At 41.7% G+C, this 13,974-nt stretch overlaps 1 protein-coding gene across 1 annotated transcript in view; it reads left to right on the top strand.

Moving 5' to 3' along the window:
* ANKRD33B (ankyrin repeat domain 33B) overlaps positions 1–13,974 on the top strand; it is a 53,748-nt gene that overhangs the window by 38,821 nt on the left and 953 nt on the right. Inside the window, exons 2-3 of the mRNA XM_009883795.1 lie at positions 1,783–1,912; positions 7,587–7,727. Coding sequence (XP_009882097.1) covers positions 1,783–1,912; positions 7,587–7,727 — 271 coding nt within the window. The remainder of the gene's footprint in view (positions 1–1,782; positions 1,913–7,586; positions 7,728–13,974) is intronic.

Raw genomic sequence — 13,974 nt, 5'->3', positions numbered from 1 at the left:
TTAGTTTTCTACCATCGTTAGTAACTGACATTTTACTGAATGATTGGGTGATGTTTTAAATCTGCAGGGTTTTTGGAGTTGTAAAGACCTATATCCTGAACATCAGGTGAAAAATGAAATTATTAAACAAGTAAAATAATGCTCAGGTCCTTACCAAATGGACGCTAACACAATTTTTTTAAAGCTAAGAATGATTACATTGTAGTAAAACTTGGATTAATCTGAACAATCCCATCAGGATGGTACATATGTTTTAGTGGACATTATTTCAGGTCATATGTGTGTATATATGACTTTAAGCAGAATCCTCAATACAATTTCAATAGAAAAGTTTGAAGTATTACAGGTTCTTAACAAGGAAATGCAGAAGCTCGTTATAAAAAAGTGGTGGGTGTTGCTTCATACTGAGAACAAGAGTAAATTGACTATAAAAGGAATCAGAGTAAAAGTTTTATTGAAAGATGTAATTGAGAAATACCCTACATAGCCTGTGAGCACCCTGAAGAGTTGGCGTTGCCTCTGTGTCTTAATGAAGCTGTTTGCTACCTAAGCCAAATGGACTACCCAGAATAACAACGAAACAGGACACTAAAATATTAACTAACTAGTTATAATGACAATAAATCAGAAGCCGCAGTTGTTGTCATTTGGTGAATGTCTCTGTCTCAGTAGTGTCCGTGGGGAAAAGCAATAAAGAGGATGTTTAGGCAAGAGCCGCTTAGAAAAATGATGGAGGAGTCAGGGTGGGCCATTCAGTTTTCGTAACCGGTTTGTCCTCCTTGTTAGTCTTTTGTGGTTATGAACTTGCAGCACGTCTGTATGAGCGCACATTTTAGGCAGGCAGAGTTACCAGAGAGGTTGAGATTTGTGTCTCTGCCCTTATCTTTTCAAGAGTCAGGTACTGATGCTGAGCTCAGAAAAACTGAGTCATGTGTTGGCAGTGAAGAGGGAGTGCAGGGAGTAACACTGATTTATCTGCACCTGCCCTCCTCCACACCCGTCAGCCCCGCGCAGATGAACACTGGGCTGTCCGAGTAATCCTGAAGACCAGAGATAATGGTTGCAATCCTAGTGGTCAAGTGAGCAGCCAGGATTAAGTACTGTAGTTAATTAACAACAAGTGTATTTTGCCGTATTTTAGGGAAGCTGTCAGTTTGCTGCTGTGGAGTGAAACGTTACCTGGGTACCAAGCTGAGTTTACCTCCTGGAAGTTTTACAGCTTCCAGCTGTCATAAAGCACATTAAACAGGAACTCTAAAAGCAATTTTATTTTATTTATGATTACATAAAAAGGTCTAGTTCTAATGGGAAGCCTGAAGTATTTAAAGATAGCAACAGGCAGCATGAACACAACTCCTGCCTATCACTTCCCCTTCAGAGAACAAGCAGTTGTTTTTCAGAGAATTAATATTCAGTTCATCTTACCTGCCGGCTTCATTTTATTATATAATAAAATCTGATTTATTCTCATTTGGATATAGAGTATATAGCCATATAAGCATAAGCCATTTATAAACAGTTACTTTCCAAGTGGCATAATATAACACCTACTCTCTTAGGTATTTCTGAGGAATACCAAGTGTTACTCGCCAAAGGGTAGAGATAAAAGCAGTGTTTTGGATCTGAACATTGTGCCTGGAGCTCATCACTAGTTATGCTGATACCTTTTCAGTTCTTCAGTCTGAAAAAAAAAATAAAAAAGAAAAAGCAGACTTGTGTTCTTCCTTGGTGAACTTTTCCGAGTCTGGTAAACCTAACTCTCTCTTTATGTTTTACTTACAGAATGGTCTTATCGTTGCCTGTTACCAAGGTTATGTGGATATTGTAATAGCCTTAGCACAATGCCCTCACCTTGATGTGAACTGGCAGGACAACGAAGGGAACACGGCTCTGATTACAGCTGCACAGGCAGGTAAGGCTCTTTGTTTCACCTCTTACATACTGGGTCTTAGGAGGAGTGTGTGTTCTGGCTATTATTTTTAGGATTTTTTTCAAAGCCCTGAAAGAAATTAGTCTGCATAAAATAATCCTGGCCAAGCCCACTCACAAGTAAGTTTGTCGTGATTTTCTTTGAACTAATTAATCGACAGTAATATTTATTCAATGGATTAAGACAAAGCTATACATTTCTAGTAGACACCATTAACTATTTTAACTTCAAAATAAAGAAAATCTTGCCCCGAGTGTGCAGTACTATACTGTTTTGTTCCTTTAAGCTTATTTTCCTATGTTTGCTCTGGCAAGCAACCAGTCAACATTGTGGTCATGTAATGTGCTGTATTAGTGCTGATAGCATCTCTTTTCTCATGCTTGTTGCACCTACTTCAGTGGGCCTGTAGTAATTGCTGACTGTAGGCAAATGGATCATCATTAAGAAATATCTTGGCTGCTAAGACATTCTTCAACCACCCCATAGTTGAAAGGAAAAAACCCCTATTTACATAGTCTCAGCAGGATTCAGTGTTTGCCAATGCTCCTTTTATAACGGGCCGATTATATTGACATCGACCATATTGATCCCGATGCAGACAGGAGTGAGAGCAGAGTTTATCCCCAGGTTTTCATTTATCCCACTCATCATGGGCATAGTCAGTGAACAAGTGTAACACATCACATAAATGTAAGAGATGTCCCCAAAAGAAATACTAGTTTCGAGTATAGAGTTAAAAAGCAATGAGTCGATCATTTCTGTTAAAACTGAAACACTGGGCTTTAACCTTTAAGGGAAGCTGTAGTTTGCTCTTACAAGTGTTAACAAAGTGCTGAAGCATGTAAATCAGGAAAAATTTGACAAAGAAGGCCATCGCTTTGTAGTCTAAAAGGTGTTCCAAGGGCTGCCTAGCTCTGCAACCATGGTTTCCTTCGCATCCCTCAAGTGTGCTCCTTGAAGGCAATCACTTCACAAGGAAATGAATACCTGGTCTTTATCATGTCTTCTCAGTGGTGAAGAACACGGGATGTTTGTGGCAGTTCATGGGACATAGTTTTCCCTCCCAGACCCTGGCTGGCTGGAGGACACAGATTTCCATCACGCAACATCAACAGACATTACAAACCAGGTTTAAAGATTGGAGCGGTTTGGTTTTGATGTTAATTTAGTGATATTGCCACTAGACACTTCCAGGTAGTATTAAACTTTGCTTTTTATGTGCCACAAAGTGAACACTACTGAAGAAGTCACAGCGAGATAGGTCTTGAATACTGGAAAAAATAATGGCCACCACAGTAGTCACATTCATAGCAAAGTCATGAGTACAGTAGTTTCCAAAGAAAGTGGAGAAGTCTCCAAAACTCTAAGCTACATTTATTTATCTGCCCTAATATAAACTTGAACTATAAAAGGTTTAACACTGACTCCTTCCTGACCTTTATAACTCATGATAATGAGCTCAGAATTAATCCAGAGGGCTGACATTGACTTGACACTCTCTGACAGTACTTGTTATTGATCCCCAAAGCAACTGGAAATGACTGTAGTCAGCAGAAGCTTATACGAACTCCTAAAAACTTGGATGTTTTCCCCTGCCTATGATAATCCTGAGCTACAGTGTTGACACCAGTTATTTAATTCATTATCACAAGATACTGCTGTAGTGTTAATAGAGATTACTGTGAGGTTAACATTGCAACCAGAGGACCTACAATGCAATAGATGCTGCTTAATTAGTGCTGAATGTTAAGTAGTAACACTGAAAAGTGTATTATAAAGAACTGAAAGCAAAGCTTATGCGAGTTTTCCTTTAGTGAAGGAATTATTTGTGGTTTGGTGGGTTTTTTTTTTGTAATTTTAGGCCATGAAAATAATAACATTTTTGCAGAATAAATTATTCTGAGAGATCGCTGTTATTTATACCAAAAGTATGGGGTTTCCTGTGGAAAGTCAAATAGCAAATCCATATTATTTCAGTTAATTGTAAGGTGACATCAGAAGGTTTCAGAAAGTGCTGCCATTTTTGTTATGTCCCGCTGACCAGGTGGGCCATCACGTACGGCCAGGCCCCGAAGGAGAGCTGGATGGGAAAGAGACCGCGATCCTGAGGGATCGTTCCTGGTGTTTCAGAGGCTGCATCTGTAACATGAGGTACAGATACTAAGGGAGATGATAGGGAGGCCTCTTTACTTTTGCTAAAGGAGTTTAAAATCCACACTTGCTTATGCCGTTTCATGACTGCCCAGACAGGATGCTCAAATCTGAGCACCAGCTTGAATTAAATGGAATTATCTTAAAGACCAGCAAGAGTCTCAGAAGATAACTGAATTCAGTTCCTCATATTGCTTTTAATAATTTAAGTTTCTCATCCTTCAAAGAAAGTATCTAAACCCGAAGTTTTTTGCATGGGCTGACCTGAGAAAGATAGGCTGGAGGGATCAGTGAAAAGCAGTACTTTCTTAACGAGCTTATTGGTATAGTAAAATAACCACAAAGTGCTATGCCTAGTGTGTAAATTCCAGGTTTGAAAATTGGCCTGTTCGCGTGCTCTCTCAACATTTCTTACAGACATGGGATTCCTTCTCAAACACAGATTGCCTTCCAAAACTGTAAATCTGTTGCAGCCTGCAGCAGGTGGTGCCCGGAAATGGGTGGTGATGCTGTTAAAGCAGAAGCAAAATCATTAAATGTCAGTACAAGGACAATGCAGAAAAAAAAACAGAGACTGATGCAAACAAGAGATTGAAATAACAAGTGGAAAGAAAGGAAGGAAGGAGAGTGGTTTCAAAAAAAATGGGAAAAGGGAGGAAAACTACTTTTTTTTTTTTTTTCTCAGTTCTGCTGCTCCTGAGGACATAGCTGCATCAGTGTCAGTGTATGGTAATTGGCATTCACTGTTATTTAGAGAATTTGCTCACAAAATATAGATGTTTTACGTTCCAGGGACCAGTGTGGGGCAAGGTTGTAGAGCTGGAAACACAAAATCAAATATTATCCCCATTTCTGCTTGTAAAGGGAGATATGAGAACACAGACACCTAAAACACCCAGAGGACAAAAGGTTCTGGGTGTCTTTTGTTCCACCCATCTGCCAGAAAGCATTCGCCACCCATAGACTAAACACAAGCTTTTTGCAGGTACAATTCCAAATTGTGTTGTTATATGACAGCGCATCTTCCTTACTGTGCAGCTTATCCTTCTGCCTATATTACATAGATTATTAGGTAATATTGTCATCGTTATATGCATTTCCTCTGTGGCAGCAATTAAGTGAATTAAGCTATTACAGACATCTGTGCTGATCTCTAAATATGGCTCACAGGGCGAAGAATGTACCCTCAGCATGCCAGTTCTGGTAGAAGATAGATTTGGCTTACAAACAGCAAAAGACTGATACAAATTCAGTATCACCAAACTGTCTGAGGCCTGGCTAATTTATTTTAGAGCTGCCTCCAGCTTTCATAGCAGACTTTAAATCATGGAAGACTCACCTGGTTTACGATTTAGGTACACACTTCTAGTTCACCCGGACACAGGAGAACTGAAGCAAACTTTATGGCCTTAAATCAAAAGCGTATGACAAGGTTTTAACAAAAAACTTGGCGGCTCTGAGTTTTGCTTTGAATTTGATATCTGTTTGAACTAGAGATTTGAAGCAAAGCTCAGAGGACAGAAGCTCCTGCAGATTAAAACTGAAGTGGTTTTCAGGAATCCCTGAGACACAAAACTTCTGAGAATCACAAACCTCTTCATTTTCTTTGTTATTTTATTGCTGGCGGTTTTTTCTGTCTCACTTGAGGCCATCTGTAGGCCCCTGAAGAGTTTTGGCTGAGCAAGGTCTTTCAGGATTGACTCCCAGAATCATCCCAGATTTGCAAAACGTCTCTTACTGCACCTATACTTTTGGCAAAGGGAAGAACATCTTTAGTAACGTAATAATGGCTGAAAAATCTTCCATCTTACTGTTTCTCCTTGCTTCAGTTCCTGTCTCTGATTTCTGGGGTGAAAAAGCGGTATTTCAGCTGTTCCAAAATCTTCATGAAGACGCACACTGTACATGAGTGAAACAGAGCATGTCCTGCAAAACAATTTGGGCACAAAGATTCTCCCAGTTGTAACCAATACCCTGCTAGGATTTGATCTTACGCCATAAAGTCAGTGAAGCTGAAGCTACTCTGTACTGAGTAAGCAGGACCAGGTCACTTGATCCTGCCCTGACCCCAGTTCACTTCTGCTTTGTTCAGGTTGTTGCGGTTTGCTGTATCTTTATATTTCATTTGCCTCAGACTGCATGAGGAACAGGGAGCTCCTTCTTTGGTTTCCTCTGACTCTGGTGTTGTGAAGCTGATCCGCACTATCTTGACATCTGCTCAGGTTTCAGGAGAGTTTCCAGTTATGCAGCAAGGTAGCAGAGTCCAGCAAATTCTAGGAGATAAAAGACTAGCACCTAGGAAACATCTTAAATTAATTGGTAAAGATTTTCTTAACTTGCTTTCCAAAGTGACTGCAGGACTGTGTTGGTACAAAGGGACCGCTGATGAAATCTGCACCAGATGTGACACTACAGACTTTTAAAATTGTCCTGTATGAATTCTAATCTGCTTCAGTAACATTTCTAGATGAATTTGAATGACATGCATCACAGGATATTCAGCTGGACTGCAGAGTGAGATGAGAGAATATTTTTACAGCTCCTAGTAATTAAATTGTGATTGTTGCAGCTGCCTGACAGACTGCATTATTTTATAAAGTGTCAAAGCATCATAAAATGAATGACAAGTGAAGGGAAAACTGTTTTGAATGAGTCATAATGGAACTAGATACTCATCTTGTTCTGATAGTCCAATTATAAAGACTTGATGTTTTAATTGGTCTTCCAACCATTTAGCCAGAGATGTCTTCAACTACTCAGTACGCGCTTCCTGACACCAGTTATCCCGGCGTACAAGGCACATGAATGGCAACAGCAGTTGCTTTTAGAAACAGAACTCAAGTCATTTATTTTACTAACAAAATGGAACATCAGCCCCATTTTCCTGTTGCTGGAGAGTAGACAAGTGGCTTTAAACTGTCAGATGGAAGAATAAAAATGTGGGATTCTACGCTAAATATTTCTTTGTCTCGTATCAGGCCTGGCACGGTTTGTTAGTTTTATTGGCTGGAACTACCACGTGTAATCACTTTTTAATTAAGCACCATGATAGTAAGGCTCAAATTTTCCAGAGCAGTGAAAAAGCTGAACCTTTGCAGTCATTTCCACCAGGTGGTGGATCTTCCTTCCATAAGCTGTAGGAATTCCCTTTGCAGTGCCCCTCACTGAGTCAAGAAACTGAGGCCCCTTGCAACCTCTGAGCGACCATCTCTGGTTTTTAATTATTCTCTTACCTTAAACTGACTTTTCAGAGAGGAGAGCAACTTGAGAGAAGGTGGGAACCCAGATTTCCAGGCTCCTAAACCAACGCTCTAGGCACAAGTCAGTGCCACTTAACCCTAAGGCTAATGACTGCAATGAGTGGAAGAGGATGTGAAGAAAAGAGTTCTTATTAGTTACCTGCATTTTTGCAGTTATCAAACCTGCGGGAGTAATTTTTGGTTTAACCTTGAGACAGCGCCTTAATTCTGTGACATATTTTCTCTGCTTTTCCATTTCTTTAAAGGGCACATAACCATTACAAACTATTTGTTGAACTATTATCCTGGGCTTGATATTGAGAAGAGGAACGTGTTTGGATTCACAGCACTGATGAAATCTGCGATGCAGGGCCGAACTGAATGCGTGAAAGCCTTGATGTTGGCAGGTATGCAAAGTGCTTTTCTGCTTCTTCATCATCATCTACCTGTAAATACCAGACAGTCACAGGCAAACACCAAGAAGAAAATTGGCTCTTGGGGTGTTTACTCTGAGAGGTGTGGTGCAGCCTTCCCTGGAAACGGGTGCAGCTTTTAAATAAGTCATAGACAGGGTGGTGGAGCCACAAGCTGCAGGTTGAGGAACACTCACTTTTCCTGTGGAAACTCATCCAGGATCTCTCCAAGAGCTCTCAGGGTGAGATTCATTGTCTTCAGGAGAGTTCAGGGAGTGTGATCATCAAGTTTTGTAGAGAAGGAGTTAATGGAGCTCATGACACAGCTGGGAAAGACACGCAGGTCTCTTGCTGCCAGCTCTGGAGGTGTGATGGTGCAGGGCTGGGTGATGGTGGTGGGACTGTGGGGCCCTGCAGCTGGACCTCTCCCTCCAGCTAGAGCAGGGAGTGGAGAGCTTTGGGGGCTCTGGCTCCTGTCAGGAGAGTTGGGTGTCGGGTTCATACCCCACAGGGGACATTGGTGGGAAATTTGGCGATGTAGGAAACAATCTCTCTTTCTAACTCCTCTACAGATCTAAGTCAGGTCTCCAGGCTTATGGGCAACAGGGCACCGGCACCTGCTGCCAGGAGGGAGTCGTGGCACAGGGAATGAGCAGGTCCATCTCTGCCCACCTGCCTCTCTTCACATCTAAGAACAGGAAATATGTTTCTTGCTCTTGGCCCTTGACTGCGGTTGAATTTCCAGCCGTGTGCATTGCGAGGTGAAGGGGTCCTGGAGAGGAAACTCAGAAGGGAAGAGGCATTAGGAGAAGTCCGTCCTGGGAGCAGTCCCAGCATACAACACCTTTTAGCCACAGTGTTGTGAATTTTCTATTATATTAAGTAATTGGCATATAAATTATTTACTATAATTAGCACATATTAGTATATATGATTGTATTACAGTTGCAGATATTTGACACAAGTCAAACATTATGGAAATGGCAATAGATTGCATGTGAATATCGTTACCGAGAATTTCATGGAGAGACATCTTGAATAAGTAGTTCATTTCAGCCATTTTGCTGGCACAGAATTCTAACCCCTCATAATCTGAATATTTTAAGTCGCAGGCATTTATCAAGCATAGTGATATTACATTCATCCATTTTCATAATATTCAGTTTCCAGATGTTGATACGACACACAAAACGTTTGGATGATGTGGTAACTAGCATGTTATTTTCTGTGAGGTTCTGTAGCCTCTTAAAGAAGAATCAAGGTTTTGGAATCAGATGATGCATTTTGGAGTTAAATTTTTATGAAACAAAATTAAAAAATGCTTGTCAGATCTAGAGTACTGCTAGACACAGATGCACTTTCTGGACTAATACACACTTAGTGCAGATGCTAGTTCAGAATTTTCCAGTGCCCATTACAAATTATCACTTAAAATGAGACTTCAATCCCAAGACCTTATGACTTGTCAAATTGACCTTACAGTGTGATGGCTTTCTGTTATTATCACTGGAGATCTGACAGAAGCTAGTTCTTACTGTGTTGGTCACTAGAAGCTATTTCACAACCTTTCCATCCATTCCTTGTTATTATACTTTTTGTACAAAAAGTATCAGTATCAAAGTTCAGTATGTGGTTGCTGCCTCTGGCACCCGAATAGCTACCTTCTTGTTTTCATGTTCAGTAAGAAAACAGAAAATTGGGAAGAACAAACCTTTTGCCAGCCAGAAAATGGCCTTGTTAGCCTCCACATCAAGTTTACCTACAGAAAGTTGTATCAGCCTCTTTGTGCATCAGAGAGAGTGAGGGTACCAAAGATCATCCTTTGGCTAAAGAGGTGGAGAGTTAATATACTCTTGAGTTTCTGACTTGCAGCTTATATACGTTTTGGTGAGTGTTTTGCAGGTCCTCACAGTTTCAGCTCAAAACAGGGGCCACAAAGGAAGTGTGGTAAATTGCCTGTACCCATTTGAATATCTGATTATTTTTTAGCACTGTACAGTCTGGTTAAATGTAGGGAAGGAGGGAGCTGCTCATTCAGAATTTATTTAGAAGTAGTTCAGGGCTTAAGGGATACTGAGCAGCTGCTGATAACAAAGTGTTAGTTTGCTGAAGAAGGTGGAAGAAATTGTTAGTAAAAGGTTTGGTGAAAAAATCAATTTCACAAATGAAACAGCAAAATTCTATGTTAAAACATAAGAACGCATGGAAATATAGGGGGAGACACCCATAATCAGCTGTGGGTCGACTCGCATAGTCTCTGACTTGTACAGCTACAGAGCAGGTATATGCCTTTAGAAAAGAGTTACAGCCAGGAGGTTTTTAAACCCCATATCTGTGTAATGGCTTGGGTAAGACCTCTATTGATGGGTACCTACTTATGGCAATGCAGGAGGTCAGTAAAGGAAAATAACTCACCTTCCTAGCCACCTAAGCAGGGATTTAACAGTCAGATGGGGAAGAGGTAACGGCAACCTGGGACAGATGGTTGGAGCTGGATTGTCAAAGCGACTGCTCTTTCCAAAATTTGAGTTCCTGGAGGGTGGCCAGGGTCAATCACTACATGATTAAGGCTCTCTGAGACACTTAGCCATAATGTTTGCTCTTTCGAAGTGAGTCTCTGGAACATGTGAATTTGCCATTCGTGAGTGCACAGCGAGTAAGGGGGGGGAACCCGGTCGCTCATGGGCAGTTTGTCACAGGCTGCTGCGCTGCCAGGACCGAGCTGCTGCCAGCGTTCAGCAAGCGAGCCAGCCCAAGCAGGAGCACAGAAATGCCGGTTGTAATTCACGTCTCAAGCCCCGTTGAAATCTCCAGTGTAAACTCAGTGCTGCTTTAGTAAAGTCATCGGAGTGGCTGTGGATCTAGAAACTGGGCTTTAAATACCGTGTATAAACCAGCTCAGTAATGGATGCCTAAGCTCTTTCACTCCCTGTCTTTAAACTCAGGATGTCAGTTTTGCTTCTCAAGGGGCATTGAACCTTCTTAATCAAAGAGGGTACTGATATCTCAAAGGGGCATGTGTATTCAAACTAGTTGCGCTGAAAATTATCTTCAGGGCAACTTTGGTAGGGAAATCAAGGCAAGTGGCAAATGCAGTTTTCCTAAAAGAAAACCTGTAGGCTATACTTACACTGAAATGACAATTAGTTCAATAAGAATGCCGTTACATTTAGAAAGGGACACGACTCTTCATGTCTCTTCCAGATAAGACATTCTGCTGAATAACAAGTTTGTTCAGAAATGTCTCCTGATTTGTACCGCAAATCAATACCGCTATAATAAATCACGCCTTAGAAGAGATTTTGTGATACAGGGTACAAAGTCAGCATTGATTTCTGTTGAAAGATCAGGATTTCAATACTTTGTAGTATTGTTTCCTGAGATAAAGTTCCGAACCACATCTGTCAGGCAGCAGCAGGAGTGGGCTTCTCCTCAAAGGGAGGAGAACCAAGGGTGTCAGCAAGGCACACAGAGGCACTAGCCACATCGACAAAGGTGCTTCATGAAGAAACGGAGCAGTGCTGGTGAGAAGAACCAGGATCAGCCATTACTGCAGTGATTGCCAGGGAAGTCCATGGTGACGAGGCAAGTCCTTAGGGGCAAGGTAGGTCTGACATCAAACAAGAAATGAAGTCTGTGGGTCAGGGTCTGAATCAGCAAGGCACGGGGCCAGGCACAGGCACAGCACAGGCGTAGCTGCAGCACAGGTCAGGCAAGGACCGGAGCTGAGTGTCTGAGCGTCAACGCAGCCCCCAAGCAAAGGTGGGGAGCCCCCAGTCAGCACTTTCTCACACAGCTCTTTTTGCACAAGTCTGATCCAAGGTCCCACAGCTGCACCATATCAGAGCTGGCCTGTATTTTTCTTGAAGATGTTGGTAAGCAGCTGTCTATACCTCTTGTTTGCTTACAAGCAGAGCATACTTTTCATTAAAATTTATGGGAGAGATTCAGGGGTAGGAGGTTTGGGTAGGTTGGTTCAAAAACAGGCTAGTGGGGCAGGAGGACATGTCTTTGGTTCTTTTCCTGCTCTCACTGGTTTGTAGCTTCTGCAGTCATGAACTTCTGACCATTTTGCCCATGCTCTCCTCTTTCCTCTGTTTCTCTGCAATGGCAAAACATCCTTTGTGTGGAAGGTCATACTGGAGCCACTGCAAACAGCTTCCTGGTTGCCATTCCTGTCACCTAGTTGCCCCCGTGCTAGTTTGAAATGCTGTTACCAAGATAATCCACCCTGAAAAAACTAATTTTTCATGATGTTCTCTTGCCTTTTCCTTAGGTCTCAGTCTCTGGACATTTCCATCTTCCAAAGCAAAGGGACAGAATGTCTTTTCTTTTGTGGAAAGATCTGTGTAGGTCAGTTTTGTGTTGGCTGTTTGAAAATGGTGCTTCAGCTGACAGAGGAGCCCTTCAAGAAGTCAAACATTCATATCCCAACTTAAAACTTTTTCAAGAAACTTAGAAATTATCTCAAGGGCTGCAGATACGCGTGAACCATAACTGAATGTTAAAGAGCTCAATTATGTTAAAAGCAGCTGGGCAAAGTGTCCGTGCCTGTCCCAGAGAACATGCTGCAGATCTGCTGAACAAAGTCAACATTCTGGGGCCCTCTGAGATCAGCCAAAGTTTAAAGGCAGTATACAAAACAAATGATTTGCAGCTTAAGAACATGGCTGCCTGAAACCAGAGGGTATTCATGCATACTCATTCTCCTGTTGATGCCATTTATTCACCCACTCTAAAACACCAAGAGGCCTGTGCCCGGGTGGTATGTCCAGGGTCAGTTGGGTGCGATGCAGAGGATGTGATGCTGTCTGTCAAGTCCTCGTCATGCCTCTGAGAATCTTTTTGATTGGTGGCAGCAGGCTAGTTTTTGGCCAGATCTTTTGTACCCTTTAGCAGTCACCAGCTATAATGTGTTGGTCCTTTGTGACAATCTTGCTGACTTCAGCTTCCAAAACCACTTATTGCTGCTCACTGTTCTGCCACAATTCTTCCAGAGATGCTGTCTGTATTGAGCTTCATCCGTCCTTTACAGAGCTCTTCTGTGTGAGCAGCACAAGGCACATGCCATCCTCATGGATGGACAAATACACACACTCTGCTCCAATACCAGGACTGAGAGGACTTTCCTGCAATTTTCTGGTTGCCAGGGAATGTGGCAGCATTGGATATGGTATTACAGAGATGGTAAAGGATACAGTAGAGCAGAGTAGGATGCTTGCTCCTCCTATCACTCTTGTATCCTCTCTTCAGGCAGCCAGGTGCCCTGAAGGAGAAAAGTGTAACCCCACCTGAAAGCAAAAGAGTGAAGAACAAGGGCAGAAGCCCGTGGGGGGGGGGCTTATAGGAACATGGAGAGATCAAAAGGAAGGCAAAGCTGGAAAAGGACGCAGAAATATATGAGAAGGAAGAATGGACAGAAAGAAGGGACAGATATCACAATTGGATGGATAAAAATAATAAATTGGGAATGGGGGAAGGACAATCTGAAAGATAATATCTGTTAGGTATCATTTCCTTTCAGGACCTAACACCATACTTCAAATGCCTAAGCCTCTGCTGTCTAGCATGTGTCCCAGTCCCAGTTGCCTCTTAGGGCTGGTTCACTTGGCAGTAATAGCATGTTTTTGCTAATGATTACTTAATTTCCTCGGGGGTGGTAATCTAAGGTAGATGACAGCAGCTGTTCTGGGCTCAGACTGAAGGTCCACCTCACCAATTACCCACTCTGACATGTACAAAAACTTTCGTTATATTTGATCACCCTTGTCACCATCCTGTCAACCTTCTCTAATTCTACAGTGTCCTTTCAGAGATAAGAGAACCTGAATCGTACACATGGTGTTTTCTCTATTTTTTCCTTTTTTCCCCCTATTTCTTCTCTATTTTCTTAATGCTTTTCTAGAAATTCCTTCTATTTTATTTGCTATTTTGGCCCCTAATGAGCACTGAGTTGATATTGTCATGGAATTTGTGATCATTACCCCGATCTCTCTTCTGAGTGGCAGCAATCGGTGAAAAGCCCATTATTCTGTATGGGACGGACTTTTGTGTAAAACGGCAGGCAAAATTCAATGCAGTTGAAATTTATTATGTCTTTCTTTGCATTGCTTTAAGAGAATGTCATATATACAGCCTTAATTATTTTTTTTTAAATAAATCAGGAGTTCAGAAAGTCAGGAACCCATGTGTCTCCTTATTGCATGTTCATTTTGACACAAATATTATAGTGTGTCCTATG

The sequence above is a fragment of the Charadrius vociferus genome, unplaced genomic scaffold (assembly GCF_000708025.1).
Source record: "Charadrius vociferus isolate BGI_N301 unplaced genomic scaffold, ASM70802v2 scaffold103, whole genome shotgun sequence".
Classification (NCBI taxonomy): Eukaryota; Metazoa; Chordata; class Aves; order Charadriiformes; family Charadriidae; genus Charadrius; species Charadrius vociferus.
The sequence above is the reverse complement of the archived record's forward strand: the minus strand, read 5'-3'. Positions and strand labels throughout refer to the sequence as shown.